The following is a 16,232-nucleotide window of genomic DNA, read 5'->3' as shown; positions in this document are numbered from 1 at the left end:
TACCATCTCTTTAGGCTGTACTTTAGTGTCAGGCAACCTCGATAAGCAGTCTGCAACACTATTGCACCAACCTGGTAGGTATTCCACATTGCATGTAAACTCTTGGACACTGACAGCAAGTCTCGCTAACCGCCCTGAGCAATTCCTAATACCCCCGGGGGCTAGAACCTTCAACAGTGGCTTGTGGTCAGTTCTGAGTGTGAATGTGATCCCCCACAAATACACCCGGAAATACCGAGTAGCCCATGCAGCTGCCAATGCTTCACGCTCTATGACCGAGTAATTTCTTTCAGTCTCAGTCAGGGAACGTGAAGCGAACGCAACAGTGTTCTGTTTACCACCACCTTTTTGTGTAAGGACTGCACCGATCCCAACAGAGCTTGCGTCTACAGTGAGAGTGGTGTGAAACGACTGTACAAAACTTGAGAGAATGTTGGCATCCAAAATACTTTGTTTGATTATTAAAAAAGCATTTCTTTGGTCAGCTCCCCATGTAAAACTTTTCCCTTTCCGCATAATGACTCGCAAGGGTTCTACTTTCTCTGCAAAATTTTTAACGAATTTTGCATAGTACTCCACCATGCCCATAAAAGACCTTAATTTGTCTTTATCATCAGGTTCAGACACATTGCATATTGCGCTTACTAGATCTTTCTTTGGCTGAATCCCAAGGCCAGACACATGATATCCTAAATAATCTACCTCCCCAACAGCAAACACACATTTTTCTTTTCGTAAGGTCAAACCAGCCTTTGAAAGAGCGGTGAGGACTTTGTCTAAAATAACATTATGATCATCAACGTTTAAACCATGAATTAGGATATCGTCTTGGAAAAACACTACTCTCTCAATGTCTTTGAGAACGTCGGTGATGATCCTTTGGAATGCGCTTGCCGCAGAGCAAAGGCCAAAAGGAAGTCTTTTGAATTGGTATGTCCCTTCCGGGGTGATAAACGATGTAAATTGCTTTGAGTCCGGGTGAAGTTTTATCTGGTGGTATGCGCTGCGAAGATCCAACTTCGAAAAAACTTTGCCTCCACCCAAACTTAGAATAATTTCATTTATGTTGGGAAGTGGAAAGTTGTCCATTATCACAGCCTTGTTTAGACTTCTCATGTCCACACAGAAACGCAAAGAATTGTCCGGTTTCTGTGTGATAACTACAGGACTCAACCATTGCGTGGCCTCTACTGGTTCAATTATGTTATCATCCAATAATTGTCTGATAATTTTTCTGACTTCATCTTTGGTGGACAAAGGTATTTTCCTCGCGGTGTGTTTTACAGGTGCAATACCCCTCTTGGTTTTAATAATATGTTGGTAACCAACAGCCTCCCCCAGTTTCTCACTGAAGATGTTCTCATGTCTTTTAAGAATGGTTTCTAAGTCTCCATGAACACTATTGCATTCGTTTTCACCATCTACACACATCACAGGTGGATCTGCTCTTGGGTTCACCCTTATGTTTAACTCGTACTGATGTAACCATCCCAAAATAGCAGGGCGTGTGGTGACACATAAACCTTCCCTCGAGTGATTCTCCCTTTAAACTTAATACTGGCCTCAAAGAACCCAAGAACACCAATGCTCACCCCCTGATAACCTCTCAGAGTGATATCAGATTTGATAAGACTCGACTCTTTGCATGAGGAGTTAAACAAACTCTTTGGAATGATTGTATATAGTGACCCAGTATCCACCATTAGATTTATTACACACCCATTCAACTCAAAATCTGCTTTAGGGCGAGATAAAATAACATCTTCAGTTATCTCTTGGCTCGCTGCAGATGTAATCATCATTACCTCCGCCTCATCATCAGTGGTTTCACTCTCAATCATGGCAACCTTTTTGGAACTATTTGTTCTACACATACGTGCGTAATGTCCTTTCTTTCCACATTTCAAGCAATCTCTAGACAAAGCTGCACAACTTTTTGAATCAGCTAGGTGAAAAGGACTACCACACCTGTTGCAGGAACGTGTGGTCTGTCTAAAGCTGTTTGGTTGCCCACTCTTGTTAAACGAGGTTGTGGCCTTTCCCCCTCTATTTGTCTGTCTCCCTTGTATTAAACTAACGCCCTCTGGAACATCTGTTTGCAACGCTGCAATTTCTTGACTGCTGGCGTGCCCATGTTGTATTCTCTTAAGCTCTTTCATGCATCTGTCACTCTCTTCAGCAACCTTAGCAATTGTGATAGCCTCTGTAAGAGTGGGGTTTTTGGCTGTCCACAGCTTTTCTTGTGTTTTTTTGCTAAGGCATTGTACAATCAACTGATCACGGATCATTTCGTCCTGTATATTACCAAATTGACACTTTATAGAAAGTTCCCTTAGCCTAGAGACGAACTCATCAATTGTCTCATTTTCTTTTTGAGGAGCAGTGTAAAATTTATGCCTGCGCATCACTACATTTTCTTGCTTAGCAAACCTAGTATATAATCTAAACAAAGCATCTTTATATACATCATCAATATCTAAGGGCGGGCTCGGTAAATACTTAAAAATTCTTTGTCCCTCCTTCCCTAAAGCACCCAGTAACAAAGCTTTTTTTCTAATGGCAGAAAACTTTGTGCCATCCAAGGCTACGATGTAGTTCTCGAATGCCTCACACCAATCATCCCATTCCATGGATGGCTCACCCGGGGCACTCAAGAAAGGGACATGGGCTTGGATGGTATTGCTTATATTCATAGTGTATACACTGAGCTAAGGTCACAGCAATATAATCAGTTTAAATATTAAGAACAGGAGGAAACATAAATCAGGATTTGAACTTCTGTGTACTGCTGTTGTAGATGTCGAGGTATAACGAATAGAAGTGTGTGTGTCACTGTTGTTTTGATTTGCTGTTGTATGACACACTGTGTGATGAAATTATTTTAAAGTGAGTGTGTCACTGTTGCCAGCATTTCGAAAATTTGTCGTTTCAAATTGATGCTTGTTTTGGTTTTAAATGCACTTCACTTCGAGTGCGCTATCCTTTTCATTAATCGAAAGTACTTCACTTTCTTGAGCTTGTTGCCCTTTTAATTAGTCTCACGCAGTGGTGGGGTACACCGATATTGCCTTTCTATTTAAAGTGTAATTTCCCCTTTAACAGCGATGACGCCGATGCGCTGTTGTCTGCGTTGACGGGCTGAGGGGCTTACAGTTACTGCTCCGTCAGGCTTCACCCAGAGTTATATCCTTCCCCGGTGAGTTATTTTGAACATACCTTCCGATGAGGCTTACAGTACTTCCCTTCTTTATGTGATTTTTTTTTTCACACGATCGCCAGTGTTCTCTTTTGGTCGGGTTTTCCGCTTTTCTCTCTTTCTCCTTTGACGTGTAGTTCGTCAATTTCCGCTTTCTCTTCCTTCGGCTACCCTCCGCCTTCGCCTTTGACTCGAAGTCGCCAAAATGTTGTAAATGAATGACGAGGCTGTACAACGAAGTCACGTTGGTTAGGTAGTTTATTTGAGATAGAGCATAAAAACCCGACCAGCAAGACCGGGACCAAACGGGCAATAACCGCCGTTAGGACCGAACACTGGCCACGTAACAGAAGCGGGCAGCACGAGCTTGGCACGAGATGCAAGCTGAGGACAGGGAGAATATAACACTATCCTGCTGATTAAGCTGCAATTAAATGGCAAAACAGGCAATTCTTTGTAAAAATGAAAAAGCTAAGGATAGTGGGCTTCTACATATATGGGTGTCTGTCACATTAACTGCTTGCAAGGCTTCTTGGGGTTTTCCTGTAGGGCAGCTCACCATCAGATTCAGAAACTGAGGCATTTGGAAACTGGACATAATTTTTTTTAAAAACAAGCACAAGCACTTACTGTACTGGCTTGTCTTCTAAATCTGTGACCGGGCTAGTGAGCTTCTGAAAGGGACAGTGAACTTCAAGGAAGACTAACCTTTTGGGTTGCCACAAGTTTGTGGAATTCCCAAATATACGATTTAGTGGTAACTTGCTTTATTATTTAGGGCCTCATTATAGGAGGGCCAATGGTGAGGTGGGGAGGAGGGGGTGGGGGGTTATTTATCTGCCACAATAAAAAACAATACTCCAGGGTTTGAGATTTATTAAGTCCAATACATAGTTGCTGTCAGACATTTTGCCCATGCAAATGAACAACATGTGTTGCTTTCTGAACCACAATCTTCATACACTGCTGTTTACTGGTCAATTTAGGGGCACCAGTAATGATTACTAACACCGTAGACCTGATCCCTGCAAAACATCTGTTTGTGGAGGCTTCCAAAGATGGTCTCACGTGAAGGCTTTGATAAGTTTAAAAGCAGCATAAATACCAAGGTGTTTGGGGCATTTCTAATCCAAACATAAAAATCATCAATAGCAACTAGGGTGCTTTGTGCCCATGAATGCATTTTCCTCAATGCACTCTATTGAGCATCAAACATGGCCTTCACTCGGACTAACAAAAGCATTTCTGGCCAAACTTTAGTGTGGTTAGACCAAAGAGCTGAACAGTGGTAGTATTGGAATACTTGCCTTCTTTCTTTCTGACAGGCTCCAGAATTGCCAGTACACATGGACACGTTGCCACACACGTTGAGAAAAAATTCATATTGAGTTGTATTCACTTGGTAGGTCCCCTGTTTCAAGGTCAGGGGTGACAGGTCAAATGAAAATCCTATAAACAATAGAAGAAATGAATCATACCCGTTCTAATACACACAATCACATTATAAAAACCTACATTAATTTCAGCAAACATGACAGGCTTTCTGAAAATAGGTCAAATCAGCGATGCATAACGAAAACGTTAATTGGTAGTACACTTTCTGCAAGGCAAAATGCAAGGAAATAATTACACAGTGTGAGAAGTTGGCCTGATGTAGGATGTCTCCAATTCTGGGGGCACCTTGTATCAGTCCAAACAATCTTTTATGGTGGTGGTTGTAAGTCAACCTTGTAGACAACCTATCCTAATGGTAGCATGGACTAAGCAGTCTTAGACTAAACTCAAGAGGGGAGGTGAAGCCAGCTGTTTTACCATATACAATCCTGTAATATCAAATGAAAGGACACCACACAAGTTATATATTATAAAAATATATGTATTTATTACTAGAATAATCCCCTGTACTCTTTATGAGTATAGAAGCACAAGCGTTTAAACAAAAGCACAGTTTAACATATGAAAGTTGCACACTTATGGATGAGGCCGGTGGCCACTCGAACCATATACTAAATAAGTGGTATAAGTATCACTTTATGAACAGTGGTAAGGCCTGGGGCCTTGGGAATCGCTGGGACTACACTGGACTAACAGCAGTTAGGACGGGAGTAGCCTGCGGGAATCGGGTGCAGCGCTAAAAGCACACGCATGCACCAATGCAAAGTCAATGGTGCGTAAAAGTTACAAAGTTACTGTTTTAGAAGTCTTCCGACTGGACTAGAACTTAGCTACCTAAAACTAGGACACTAGAGGTGCAAACCAATACAGGAGCACCGGCGTTCATGCGTTACCTCACCCACAGGAAGCGGGTGCATAGGTGCCAAAGTGTGTCGGTTTTCGTCGTGGAGTTCTATGGATCCTGGAGATGAAGATGCTGCAGGCGGCTAGGAGAGAAGAGTCCGGTTGGATCCAAGGGTGGATCGAAGATGTGAAGTACCTGAAAGCAGAGGGGACAGAGTCTGGGTCACTAGCCAGTGACCGGGAAGGAACCAGGCGATGTCGGACGCAATCAGGTGGTTGTCGAGAAGCTTGTCTCCGCTGCCACGTGGACTCTGGGGCACCGAGGATGACCTGGAGTTAATCATGAGCTGTCCCACGAAGGCTCTCGCTGTCGGCGGTATCGGCTTCCGGATCGGAGTTAACATGCCTTGGCAAGTGCAACCCACGCAGGATTGAAAGATCGCTTCTTGTTCGGACCAGCAAGGTCAGATAGATTGCTCCTTTTTAGGGGAGCGAGGGCCAGTCTGGGGCAACCAGACTAGCAGTGTAAATTCAAGGATTCGTTGGTACTGGGGCACTAGCCAACGGGCAAGTGACCGGACCAACATGTCGAGCAGAAAAATGCGAAAGGGCCCCACGCAGCACTCGGAGAGTGTGGAGGGGAGATCTTCGGTGCAAAAGCTGCTCGGGGCTGGGGCTTCTCAAACCCCAATGCACAGCTTCGAGGGTGCCTCGGGAGCTGCACGGTCTGCACTTCGTAGTTTTTCCAAGATGGCCGGCTCCACGCTTCACGTCGCCTCCACGGGTCTCAGATTCGCTGGGACTGTGGATCGGGCTGTTAGAAGTCAGGGAAGCTGGGTCTTGTCGATCTCTGTCGCTCGAGTTCCGGCGGAAACTGCTACAAAGCAAACCGTTGGGCGCTGGATGGTGCCTGTTTGCACAGGGTGGTCACTCCTTGACCACAAGGGAGATTCTTCAGTCTTCCACGTCAAGTGGGATGTCGAAGGGTCCAGAGTTCTGTATCAAAGTTTCAGTCAGGATAAATCTACTGCTCATGGGCACAGCTCCTACCTTTATTCCAAATCAAGGGGCTGGATTACCTGCTAGGTCCATCCTATGGGTGGGACCCAGGAAGGGGGTGGTTACACCCCTTTCCCTTTGTCCAGTTTCGCGCCAGAGCTGGGGCTGGAGTGCCCCAGAACCGGTTTGACTGGATTTTGCATGGGACACCTTGTGTGCCCCAGGCAGTGTCTAGTAGTTTCTTTCAGTCCTCCCTGCTCCAATCCACTATCTCCTGTCTGGGGTGGTGTAGCACCTCCCTGTGACAGGAAACTCTTTGTCCAAGCCTCCCCTGCCAGGTTTCGGTCAGCAGCAGGAGGCCAGACTTGGGTCGGGGCAGCAGCATCCATTTTGTGAGGCTGAGGCTCTGGTTAGAATTAACCGCGTTTAAGGAAAGTAACATGTGTTTTCCCTCTAGAAGGGTGGAATGCTACCCCGTTGCCAGAACTGGCGAGGGGGTAGTATTCCAAAGTGTATGACACCTTACACGACATGTTTTGATAAAGCCAAACCAAAGTTAGCAATAACCGTGAGGATTATAATGCACCTAAGAGTATATGGTATGGCAATACCCTGGAACAGCAGTAAGGAAATGGTTCAGAACGCTGCAGACAGGCTCAGCTCAGGCTAGAGCACCATCTCACATAAAACCAAGCACTCTGCCTCCAGGATTGTTAAGGCCTGCCATAGGAGAGACTTATATGTGCATATGTGTCCAGATATAGGTTTAGACATAGGTATACTATATCTAAGCAAGGGGTGATTACACGACCTTGCCCCAGCTGAGTGATCAGCCAGTTGTGTGAGTTTGGGTGGCCAGCCAGGGGTGGCAAAAGATATGCTGCAGCCCCTGGTAGGCCTTGGATGCACCTAGGCCCTGGGTACCTACTGTACAGGGGCTGATAAGGTGACCCAATCCAATTTAGTTATGCACCTAGGGTAAATGGAGTCCATTATAAAGAGAGAGCAGATAGCCTGGGGCCCTGATTAGCAGGATCCCAGGCCAACTAAGTCGAAAACCAGCTAAACACAAGGCAAAAAATCTGGGGTAACCATAGTCAGGTATCCACCTTCCTATACACAGTATATGCAACAATAGTTGTGTTGCTTCAAAGATGCACATGCTCTGCATTATTCTGCCATCTAAGGTCCTGTCCAGAATGTTTCCAGAAAATCGAAGTTTTCTTTCTCCGCATTAATAAAGAGGCTTTCGGAAATTTAGAGTAAGCCTATAATTACAAACCTCTTTAGATTGTCAGTCAGTCAGTCACACATCATTATTCGATCTTTGTAAACAGACCCTAAAAGCACAAAGACAGATATAAAATGTCCAAGTCAATAAATATACATTGGTTAAAACGAGTATTAAACAAGTTTGCCGTGGTCCAAATAAGACCTTTAAAATGATGTATATAAAAGGAAGAACAATTCATAATTAAAATTACAGAATACTACTAAAGTGTGTGCCCACCTTTTTCCTCTTCCTAAAACAGGCTCAACAATATGAAGCGACACAGAAACTTACAAAAGGGTCCAGTAAGGCTTTTTCAGAATTGGAAGTATAAATATTTTTCCTTTCCCCGGAATAGTTTTTACAAAATAATAGGATATGCAGATCTGACTGCACAGCATGGTTATTACAAGGGCAGGGAGAGAGATCTGCTAATCTACATTTATTTTGTGGGTATCCCAGAAGTAAAGGGATCATGCTCTTTGGGAGTGTAAATCTATTAACCATTTCTTCTTGACCTCTTTTGTAGTGATTTAAATTACAGCAATTCTCTTATAATGGTTTGTGTCAAGTCGACAGTAGTTCTCTGCCACATTGATAGCCACAAGAGGACCGGGCCAACCTTCTGGTGTCACTCAAGAAAGGAAGCCCCAGTTCAAGATGTAAAATGTGTTTGGGGCCGATTGAGGTAAGGACACAATTTTTTAAAAAGGAGTCTTCCACTTGCTGTAACAGGCCAGCATTGACCATCCTCCAAACACATGCTCCATGGCTGATTTTATTTTAGCAAGGTTAATATTTTTAGTTACATCCAATGGGCTGCCACCCAACTTTTTTGCAAATCTCTTGACAGCATTGAGGCTCCTTTGCATACCCTGGCCTCTTGTTTTTACTAATTTCGACCAGGAGTGATCCTTATCAAAGAGCACTCCTAGGTATGAAAAGGAGTCGACCACCTTGATTTCCTTGCCAGCCATCTGAAAGTGGGGATGTTTCTCACCTCTAGGCTCTCCGGCCACAATTATAAATGATTTTGTTTCATTGGCTTTTAAGTCAAGGGAAGACATGAAGATGGAATACGCTTTAATTAGTTTTTGTAGGGCCAGCCCAGTTCTTTCCATCAGTACCACATCATCAGCATATACCAAGATCGGAAGGGATGGTTTGATCGAATTTGGGAAAGTCCAATGAGAGGGCAGACAGGGAGGATTAGACTCCGTTCGTATAGTTGAAAAAAGAAACGGGGCGAGCACACACCCGTGTCTTACTCTCTTTTCGATTTTAAAATGACGAGCGCACTCTCCCTTTCTACCGTACCTTACGCAGGCAGTAGCATTGGCATATAGCTGGCGGGTAAACCAAATGATCGGCGGGTCTATGCCCATATCCTCCATCATGGACCATAGCCTAGAATGTGACCCACAATCGAAGGCTGATGTTAAGTCCATGAAGGCCATGTATAGCTGCCCGCTTCTAGCCTTCAAGTATTTCCCTATGGGTAGGGAGAGGTTTAGGCACAGGTCAACTGTCCCCATACCTCTCTGCAACCCATATTGTGCCTTCATGAATATGTTGTGCGATTCAGACGCAATCCTCCAATCTGGCCAGTAGGACCCGCCCCATTAGTTTGGCGGCGGTATCAAGGAGAGATATAGGGCGGTAATTGTTCGGAGAGCCCCTATCCCCTTTTTCTTATAAATCGGAACTATTACGCTGTGGTTCCATGATGGCGGTGGACCTGCTATCAGAATGCTGTTAAAATATTTGCAAGTAGGGGGGCCCACATACCGTAATCATATTGGAAGTGGGCAATCTGTACGTCATCCGGCCCTGGAGCCTTACTAGGGGTACAGGATTCTAGTGCTTTCGAGCCGAGGATACAGTGAAAATTAGTCCTTCCGGAGGTGAATGATCTGGGGAGCATGCTAGTGTGGGTGAAGGCGGTGATGTGAGAAGTTGGCCTGGTATATGATGTTCACTATTCTAGTGAGCACCTTGCACCAATCCAAACAACCCTTATGGTGATGGTTGTAAAGTCAACCTTATAGACCAGCTATCCTAGTGGTAGCATGGGCAAAGCAGTCTTAGGTTAAACTCAAGAGGGCAAGTGAAACCAGCTGTTTTACCATATGCAATCCCTTTAATACCAAATGAAAGGACACCACACAGGATATAAATATAAAATATATGTGTATTTATTACTAAATTAATCCTCTGAACTCTTTATGAGGTCAGAGGCACAAGTACATAACAAGAGGCTTAATAAATATACAATAAGTTGCACAAAATACAGTAATGCCCTAGGGGCACTTCGAACCATATACTAAAGTAGTGGTATAAGAACCATGTCACGAACACAGGAAAGGCCTAGGGCCTGGAGAATTGCTGGGGCTACACTGTACTACCAAAGGATAGGGAGGAGGAGGCCAACGGGATGCGCGTGCAGTGTCTTTACACGCACGCGAGTTACCATGGAGTTAGAATGGGAACGAAAGAAATGGAAACTAGTTATTTTAGGACACTTCCGGATGGACTAGGGAAAAGCTACTTGAAACTAGGACACTAGGGTAGTCAATACCCACAGGAGTACCGAAATACTCGCGTTACCTCACCCACAGGAAGCGGGTGCATAGGTGTCAGTGTGTCGGGTTTCGTCGCTGATTCCTATGGAGCCTTGGAGAAAGCTGCTGCAGGTGACCAGGAGAGAAGTGTACGGTTGGATCCAAGGGCTGATCGAGGATGAGGAGTACCTGAAAGCAGAGGGGACAGAGTCTGGGTCACTAGCCAGTGACCAGGAAGGAACCAGGTGATGTCGGGATGCGATCAGGTGATGTCGTGAAGCTTGTCTCTGCAGCCACGTGGACCAGGAGGTGTCGACGACGACCAGGAGCTGAATACGGACTGTCCCACAAAGGCTCTCGCTGTCGGCGGTGTCGGCTTCCGGATTGGAGTCAACAAGCCTTGGCAAAGGCAACCCACGCAGGAATCGAAGATGGCTTCTTGGGCAGACCAGCAAGGTCTGAGGGGCTACTCTTTTTCAGGGAAGCAAGGGCCAGTCTGGAGCAACCAGACCAGTGGTGTAGATTCAAGGTTTCGTCGTCACAGAGGCCACTAGCCAAAAGGCAAGTGACCGGACAGACGCGTCGAGCAGGAAAATGCAGAAGGGCCCCACGCAGAACTCGTGGAGTGTGGAGGGCTGATTTTCGGTGCAGTTGGCGCCCGGGGCTGGGGCTTCTCAATCCCCAATGCACAACTTCGAGGGTGCCTCAGAAGTTGCACGGAAAGCAATTCGCTGGCTTTCCAAGATGGCCGGTCCCACATCTCTCGTCGCCTCCACAGGTCTCAGCTCTGCTGTGACTGTGGATCAGGCTGTTGGAAATCTGGAAGTCCGGGTCTTGTCAGGCTCTGTGCTCGGGCTCCGGCGGGAGTGTCAACAAAGCAAACCGTTGATCGCTTCATGGTGCCTGCTTGAGCAGGGTGGTCACTCCTTGACCACAAGGGAGATACTTCAGTCGTCTACTTGTAAAGTAGATCGTCGAAGTTTCAGAGTTTCAGTCAGGATAAATTTAAAGTCTTGGGACTCAGCTCCTACCTATATACCAAATGTAGGGGCTGGATTACCTGCTAGGTCCCTCCTATGGGTGGGACCCAGGAAGGGGGTGGTTACACCCCTTTCCCTTTGTCCAGTTTCGCGCCAGAGCTGGGGCTGGAGTGCCCCGGCACCGGTTTGAACTGGACTATGCATGGGACACCTTGTGTGCCCCAGGCAGTGTCTCATTTCATTCAGCTCTCCCTGCCCCAATACACTATAGCCTGTCTGGGGTGGTGCTAGCACCTCCCAAGACAGGAAACCTATTGTCCAAGCCTCCCTCGCTGGAAGGACTCCCAGCAGCAGGAGGTCAGACTTGTGTCTGTGGCAGCAGCATCCATTTTGTGATGCTGAGGCTCTGGTTAACTTTAACCGGGATTAGTAGGAACAACATGTCTTCTCCCTCTAGAAGGGTGGAATGCTACCCCCTCGCCAGAACTGGCGAGGGGGTAGTATTCCAAAGCGTATGACACCTTACACAACATGTTTTGATAAAGCCAAGCCAAAGTTAGCATTTAACCGTGAGGTTCATAATGCACTTAAGAGTATATGGTATGGCTATATCCTAGAACAGCTATAAGGACATGGTTCCGAAAGCTGCAGACAGGCTCAGCTCATGCTAGAGCACCATCTCACATAAAACCAAGCACTCTGCCTTCAGGATTGTTAAGGCCTGCCATAGGAGTGACTTATAGGTGTATATGTGTCTAGATATAAGTTTAGATATAGGAATACTATATCTAAGCAAGGGGTGATTACACAACCTTGCCCCGACTGAGTGATCAGCTAGTTGTGTCAGTTTGGATGGCCAGCCAGAGGTGGCAAAATATATGCTGCAGCCCCTGGTAGGCCTTGGGTGCACCTATGCCCTGGGTACCTATGGTACACTGTACAGGGACAAAACAAGAGTGACAATTCCCAACTGGTGATGTACGTAAAGTACATGGTGTGAATTTAGAGAGAGAACAGCAGGGCTGTGGGTCTGATTAGCAGGCCCACAGCCACATCTAAGTCGAAAACCAGTGAAGCAAAAAGTGGGGTGACCATAGGAAAGCAGACCCTACTCTCCTACAGGTGATAGCCCAAAAAGTCCTTCAAAATGTTTCACCCATCCTTTTCATCTACGTGGACATCTAATACGGGGTCATTAATGTCTTTAAAACAAGGGGCATTTATTACTTCCCAAAAAGCTTGGCTGCTGCCAGAGCTGGCTGTTTGCTCAAGGTCTTCCCACTTCTGTGCCCTTAGATCCCTCTCTCTCGCCCTCCTGGCTAATTTGTACTCATTTCGTAGTGAGCGGATCTTAAGGTAATCTCTGGGGAGTTTTTAAGGCATTTACGAGGGCTGTTTTTGCTTTGGTACAGGCTGAGTCAAACCACCCCTTTTTTGCTGTAGAGTTTGATGACTTCACCCACGTGATTGCCATTTTAATTTTTGCCAATAGGGCGATGAATCTGGTGACCAGGTCTGCGGGCAATACCTTTTCTCCTAAGCATTGTATAATGTCATTCTTTACATGCAAAAGAATTTCGGGGACCAAAATTGATTTTATTACCACTGTCCATTTTAACTGATCGCCGATTTTCCTACACAGGTTCACATCCTCAACAACCTGATTATGTTCTTTAGGTGTAGGTAGGATATTTAAATGAGTCAATAACATGGCATGATCACTATAGGGTGAAAACCGTATGCTCTTAAGGGCCACCTTCTGAAGTAGTTGACCGGACACTAAAACAAAATCAATAGTGGATTCTAGAGTACCCCTTCTAAGGTTGTGCCTTGCCCTCTCTCATTCGACACCCCCAGCATAGACAGATTCCACTGAAATAACAGGCTATTTAGAGCCTCTCCGTACCAGTTATGTGAAAAAAACAGGCGGAGAATACCATGAATATCTTCTACACCACAAACTCTGGTCCCAATAAGCTTACAAGGGTGGGTGTTAAAGTCTCCCGCCCATATCAGATTCATATTTCCCCCTTTTTCCCTTTATACAGTTTATCAATCTCCACCACTAAAGCATCCACCACAGCCCTAGAGTTCCTCCCAAATTCATTGTCATAAAAGTTAACAAGAGTGCAGATGCTCTGTTTCCTGGTGGCCAACTCTAAAATCCTGAAATGGGCTATGTGGGGGGCCAACTTGTCTGACTTGGAGTGGAGTAGTATTTTGAAAATAAAGTAAGTAACCCCCGATTTGCCCTTCCAGAAGCTGCGGGAACAGCTGGAGAGTGGATGGTGCGAAACCCCATAAAACAGGGAGGCTCTATTGCTCAGGTTTCCTGGAATAATACTATCTCCATGTCTTGCCACTCATTTAGCTAGTGTGGGTTCACTATTTTGGAGGCTAAGCCTGCCACATTCCATGATACCATGTTTGCTCTAGTACCCTCAGTTATGTTCGCAGCGGGTGATGGAATCTGCCTGTGTACCTTGCGCTAAAGTTACAGCTGCAGGGACCACCTCAGAAGGTAACCTTGGGCTACATTCTACTGTAGCCGCAGTGAATGGCCTGATGGATAATTGAGGTGGTGACAGGGTTAGTCAGTCACAATCCTACAGATTCGACAGGGCAGCAAAAGTGTAATCTAATCCCAGACTTTGTAATGGGACCCCCATTCCTGTCAATAAACGGATTCGTATGCATGTCCGTGAGAACCCTCCACATGGAAACAGCATGGCCAGTATAAAAATTCCAACGCTAAAGGTATTATCTGGGTGTTACTAAAAGAGGGACTGTGAAGGTTAGCCAAAAGGGAAGCACTTGCGTACGTATTATTAAAATTAATTACCACGCAGCCTCCATCAAAAGTTTTTCTTTGTCCCCCCACCAAACCAACTCTCCTGGCCATAATTAATTTGTGGGCCAACAACCTCTTCCCCTGGTTGGTCACATTAACATTATACAATAGCCAGTCCAGGCATTTGTCCATTAACTGTCCAGTAGATTAACTCTGGTTTTCACGGAGGGGGGATGTTTGCCAAAACCAGAACCAGAGCTGGCAATTGGTCTTATGGTGGATACTGAGCTCTGCTTTAAAGAGAATGAGAATATGGTCACCTCCAAAATAACATTTCGGGAGGCGTACCAGATGGTCCTTCGAGATAGGGCACAAAACCTGGTGGAACAGCAACGAAAATGTGCAATCAGATCCCTGGAATCACTTGTAAATCAATTGCAGGAGCTGGAAAATAAATTGGGTCCTCCACCGGAACCTACCGTTTTCAGGCAACAGACACTCCTTAGAGAGAAACACCGCGCCCTGGCGCAAGAAAGTGCCAAAACTCAACTGCTGGCAACCCTCCATAAGTTTTACACTCTGGAGAAAAGGCCGGTAGACTACTAGCCTGGAGTGCGAAAACACTAGTTTGAAGCTAGGTGGGTACGTAGGGTGGCCAGAGCAAATGGGGAGGTGGGCGAGTCAGACAAAGACATTCCTGAGGTCTTTGTAGGTTACTATCGAGGACTGTATGTGGCCAACCTTTGCAATCAAGAGTCCCAGATCGCAACATACATAGAATCTACCACCACTCCAATGCGTGACGTAGAAACCAATGACGCATTAGATACAGAAAACGAGTACAGATGTCAGAAATGCTATAGCTAGGCTGTCCTGTTTTCAGTTTCTATTTTTGGTAAATTCTGGTGGTGTTTTTTCAGTGTTTTCAATATCTTAAAAAACAGTTGTTATCAGTGGTTACACATTTTCACGTCACTGAAAACAGAAAAAGTGTTTTTCCGGTGTTTATGGAACGTTTTGCTTTTATCATTGATTGCTTTCTGCACTGAAAGAACATGGTATATAGACAGTGTACGTATAGTGTATATGAGGTCCAAGAGATTTTTGCAAATTAATTAATTAATCTTATTGTAGTACACCATACAATACTTCTTCAGTGAGTCTTTGGTCATGTGCACTCGCGCTTTTCTTCCCATGTAAACTTCTGTGAAAATGCCCTCTCAGCATTCATAGCCCCTTGGGCAGAGAACCGTCAGCTAAGGGGCACAGTTTGGATGACTCTTTCTTTGATGCCACATAAAGCACGAAATGATAAATATTTGCGTTTTAGTTCCTGGGCATAAGAAAACAGTGCACCAGAATGGACTAAAAAGTCAATAGCATCCCTCATGAACTCTGAAGATTGTAAAGATGCTTTCAGCATACCATCTAACAAGTGGCAAGGATCTCCTACAGGGAATCACTTCAGCTCGGGTATCAATTTTGACAGGTCATCACACAAATTTTTTATATACGTAGCTGAATCACTACAAATACAAACAGTATCACTCCAATCTTTGTTGAACTTGGAAGGAACCTTTTTTGCAGAGCATAACAAGTGACACTGCATTCCATGTTTCCCAAAAGTCTGGTGTCACGTTTTCACCACTATGCCAGATGCTTGGTGATATATATATACTTGGCACTATACCTTAAATTTAATGTTTAAAGCCGGAGGTGTTGGCAATTCACCTACTATCAATACTGAGCCACTAGAAACTATGGTCTGATGTATTAAGGGTTTTTACCCATTCTCTGTGGGCAAATGTGATGACACATATTAGGAAAGATTTTTATGAAACTAGCCATTTTACCTATCAGTGAAAGAATCAAATGCAGCCAAAATATCAAATGTGAGCTTGATATGTCCTGATTCTCTACAGTATATAAAATAATTAAACTAAACCTAAAACGTGAAACTAAACCCTGCATCTTTAGACCAAAGACCATAAAACTGAAAAAAGTAAATTGACCCCTTCAGTAAGAACAAAATGACTCTTTCACTTTCTTTTACCTTTCTTTGAATGGCATTTAGTTTGTGGTTGTGCAGGTGTTTTTTCAGTGTTTATATGTTTTCACCGGTGAGGGCTATTTTTCTTTCAGTGGGGTTTTATCAGTTATTATAGGTTTAAACCTAAAACCCCACAGCCTAGCTATA

General features: G+C 44.9%; 1 protein-coding gene across 1 annotated transcript in view; it reads right to left on the bottom strand.

The window, feature by feature from the left end:
• Nucleotides 1-16,232, bottom strand: part of IGF2R (insulin like growth factor 2 receptor) — a 1,933,894-nt gene that overhangs the window by 1,419,723 nt on the left and 497,939 nt on the right. Inside the window, exon 15 of the mRNA XM_078648980.1 lies at nt 4,504-4,645. Coding sequence (XP_078505106.1) covers nt 4,504-4,645 — 142 coding nt within the window. The remainder of the gene's footprint in view (nt 1-4,503; nt 4,646-16,232) is intronic.

This window comes from Lissotriton helveticus, chromosome 6, assembly GCF_964261635.1.
Source record: "Lissotriton helveticus chromosome 6, aLisHel1.1, whole genome shotgun sequence".
Lineage (NCBI taxonomy): Eukaryota > Metazoa > Chordata > Amphibia > Caudata > Salamandridae > Lissotriton > Lissotriton helveticus.
The sequence above is the reverse complement of the archived record's forward strand: the minus strand, read 5'-3'. Positions and strand labels throughout refer to the sequence as shown.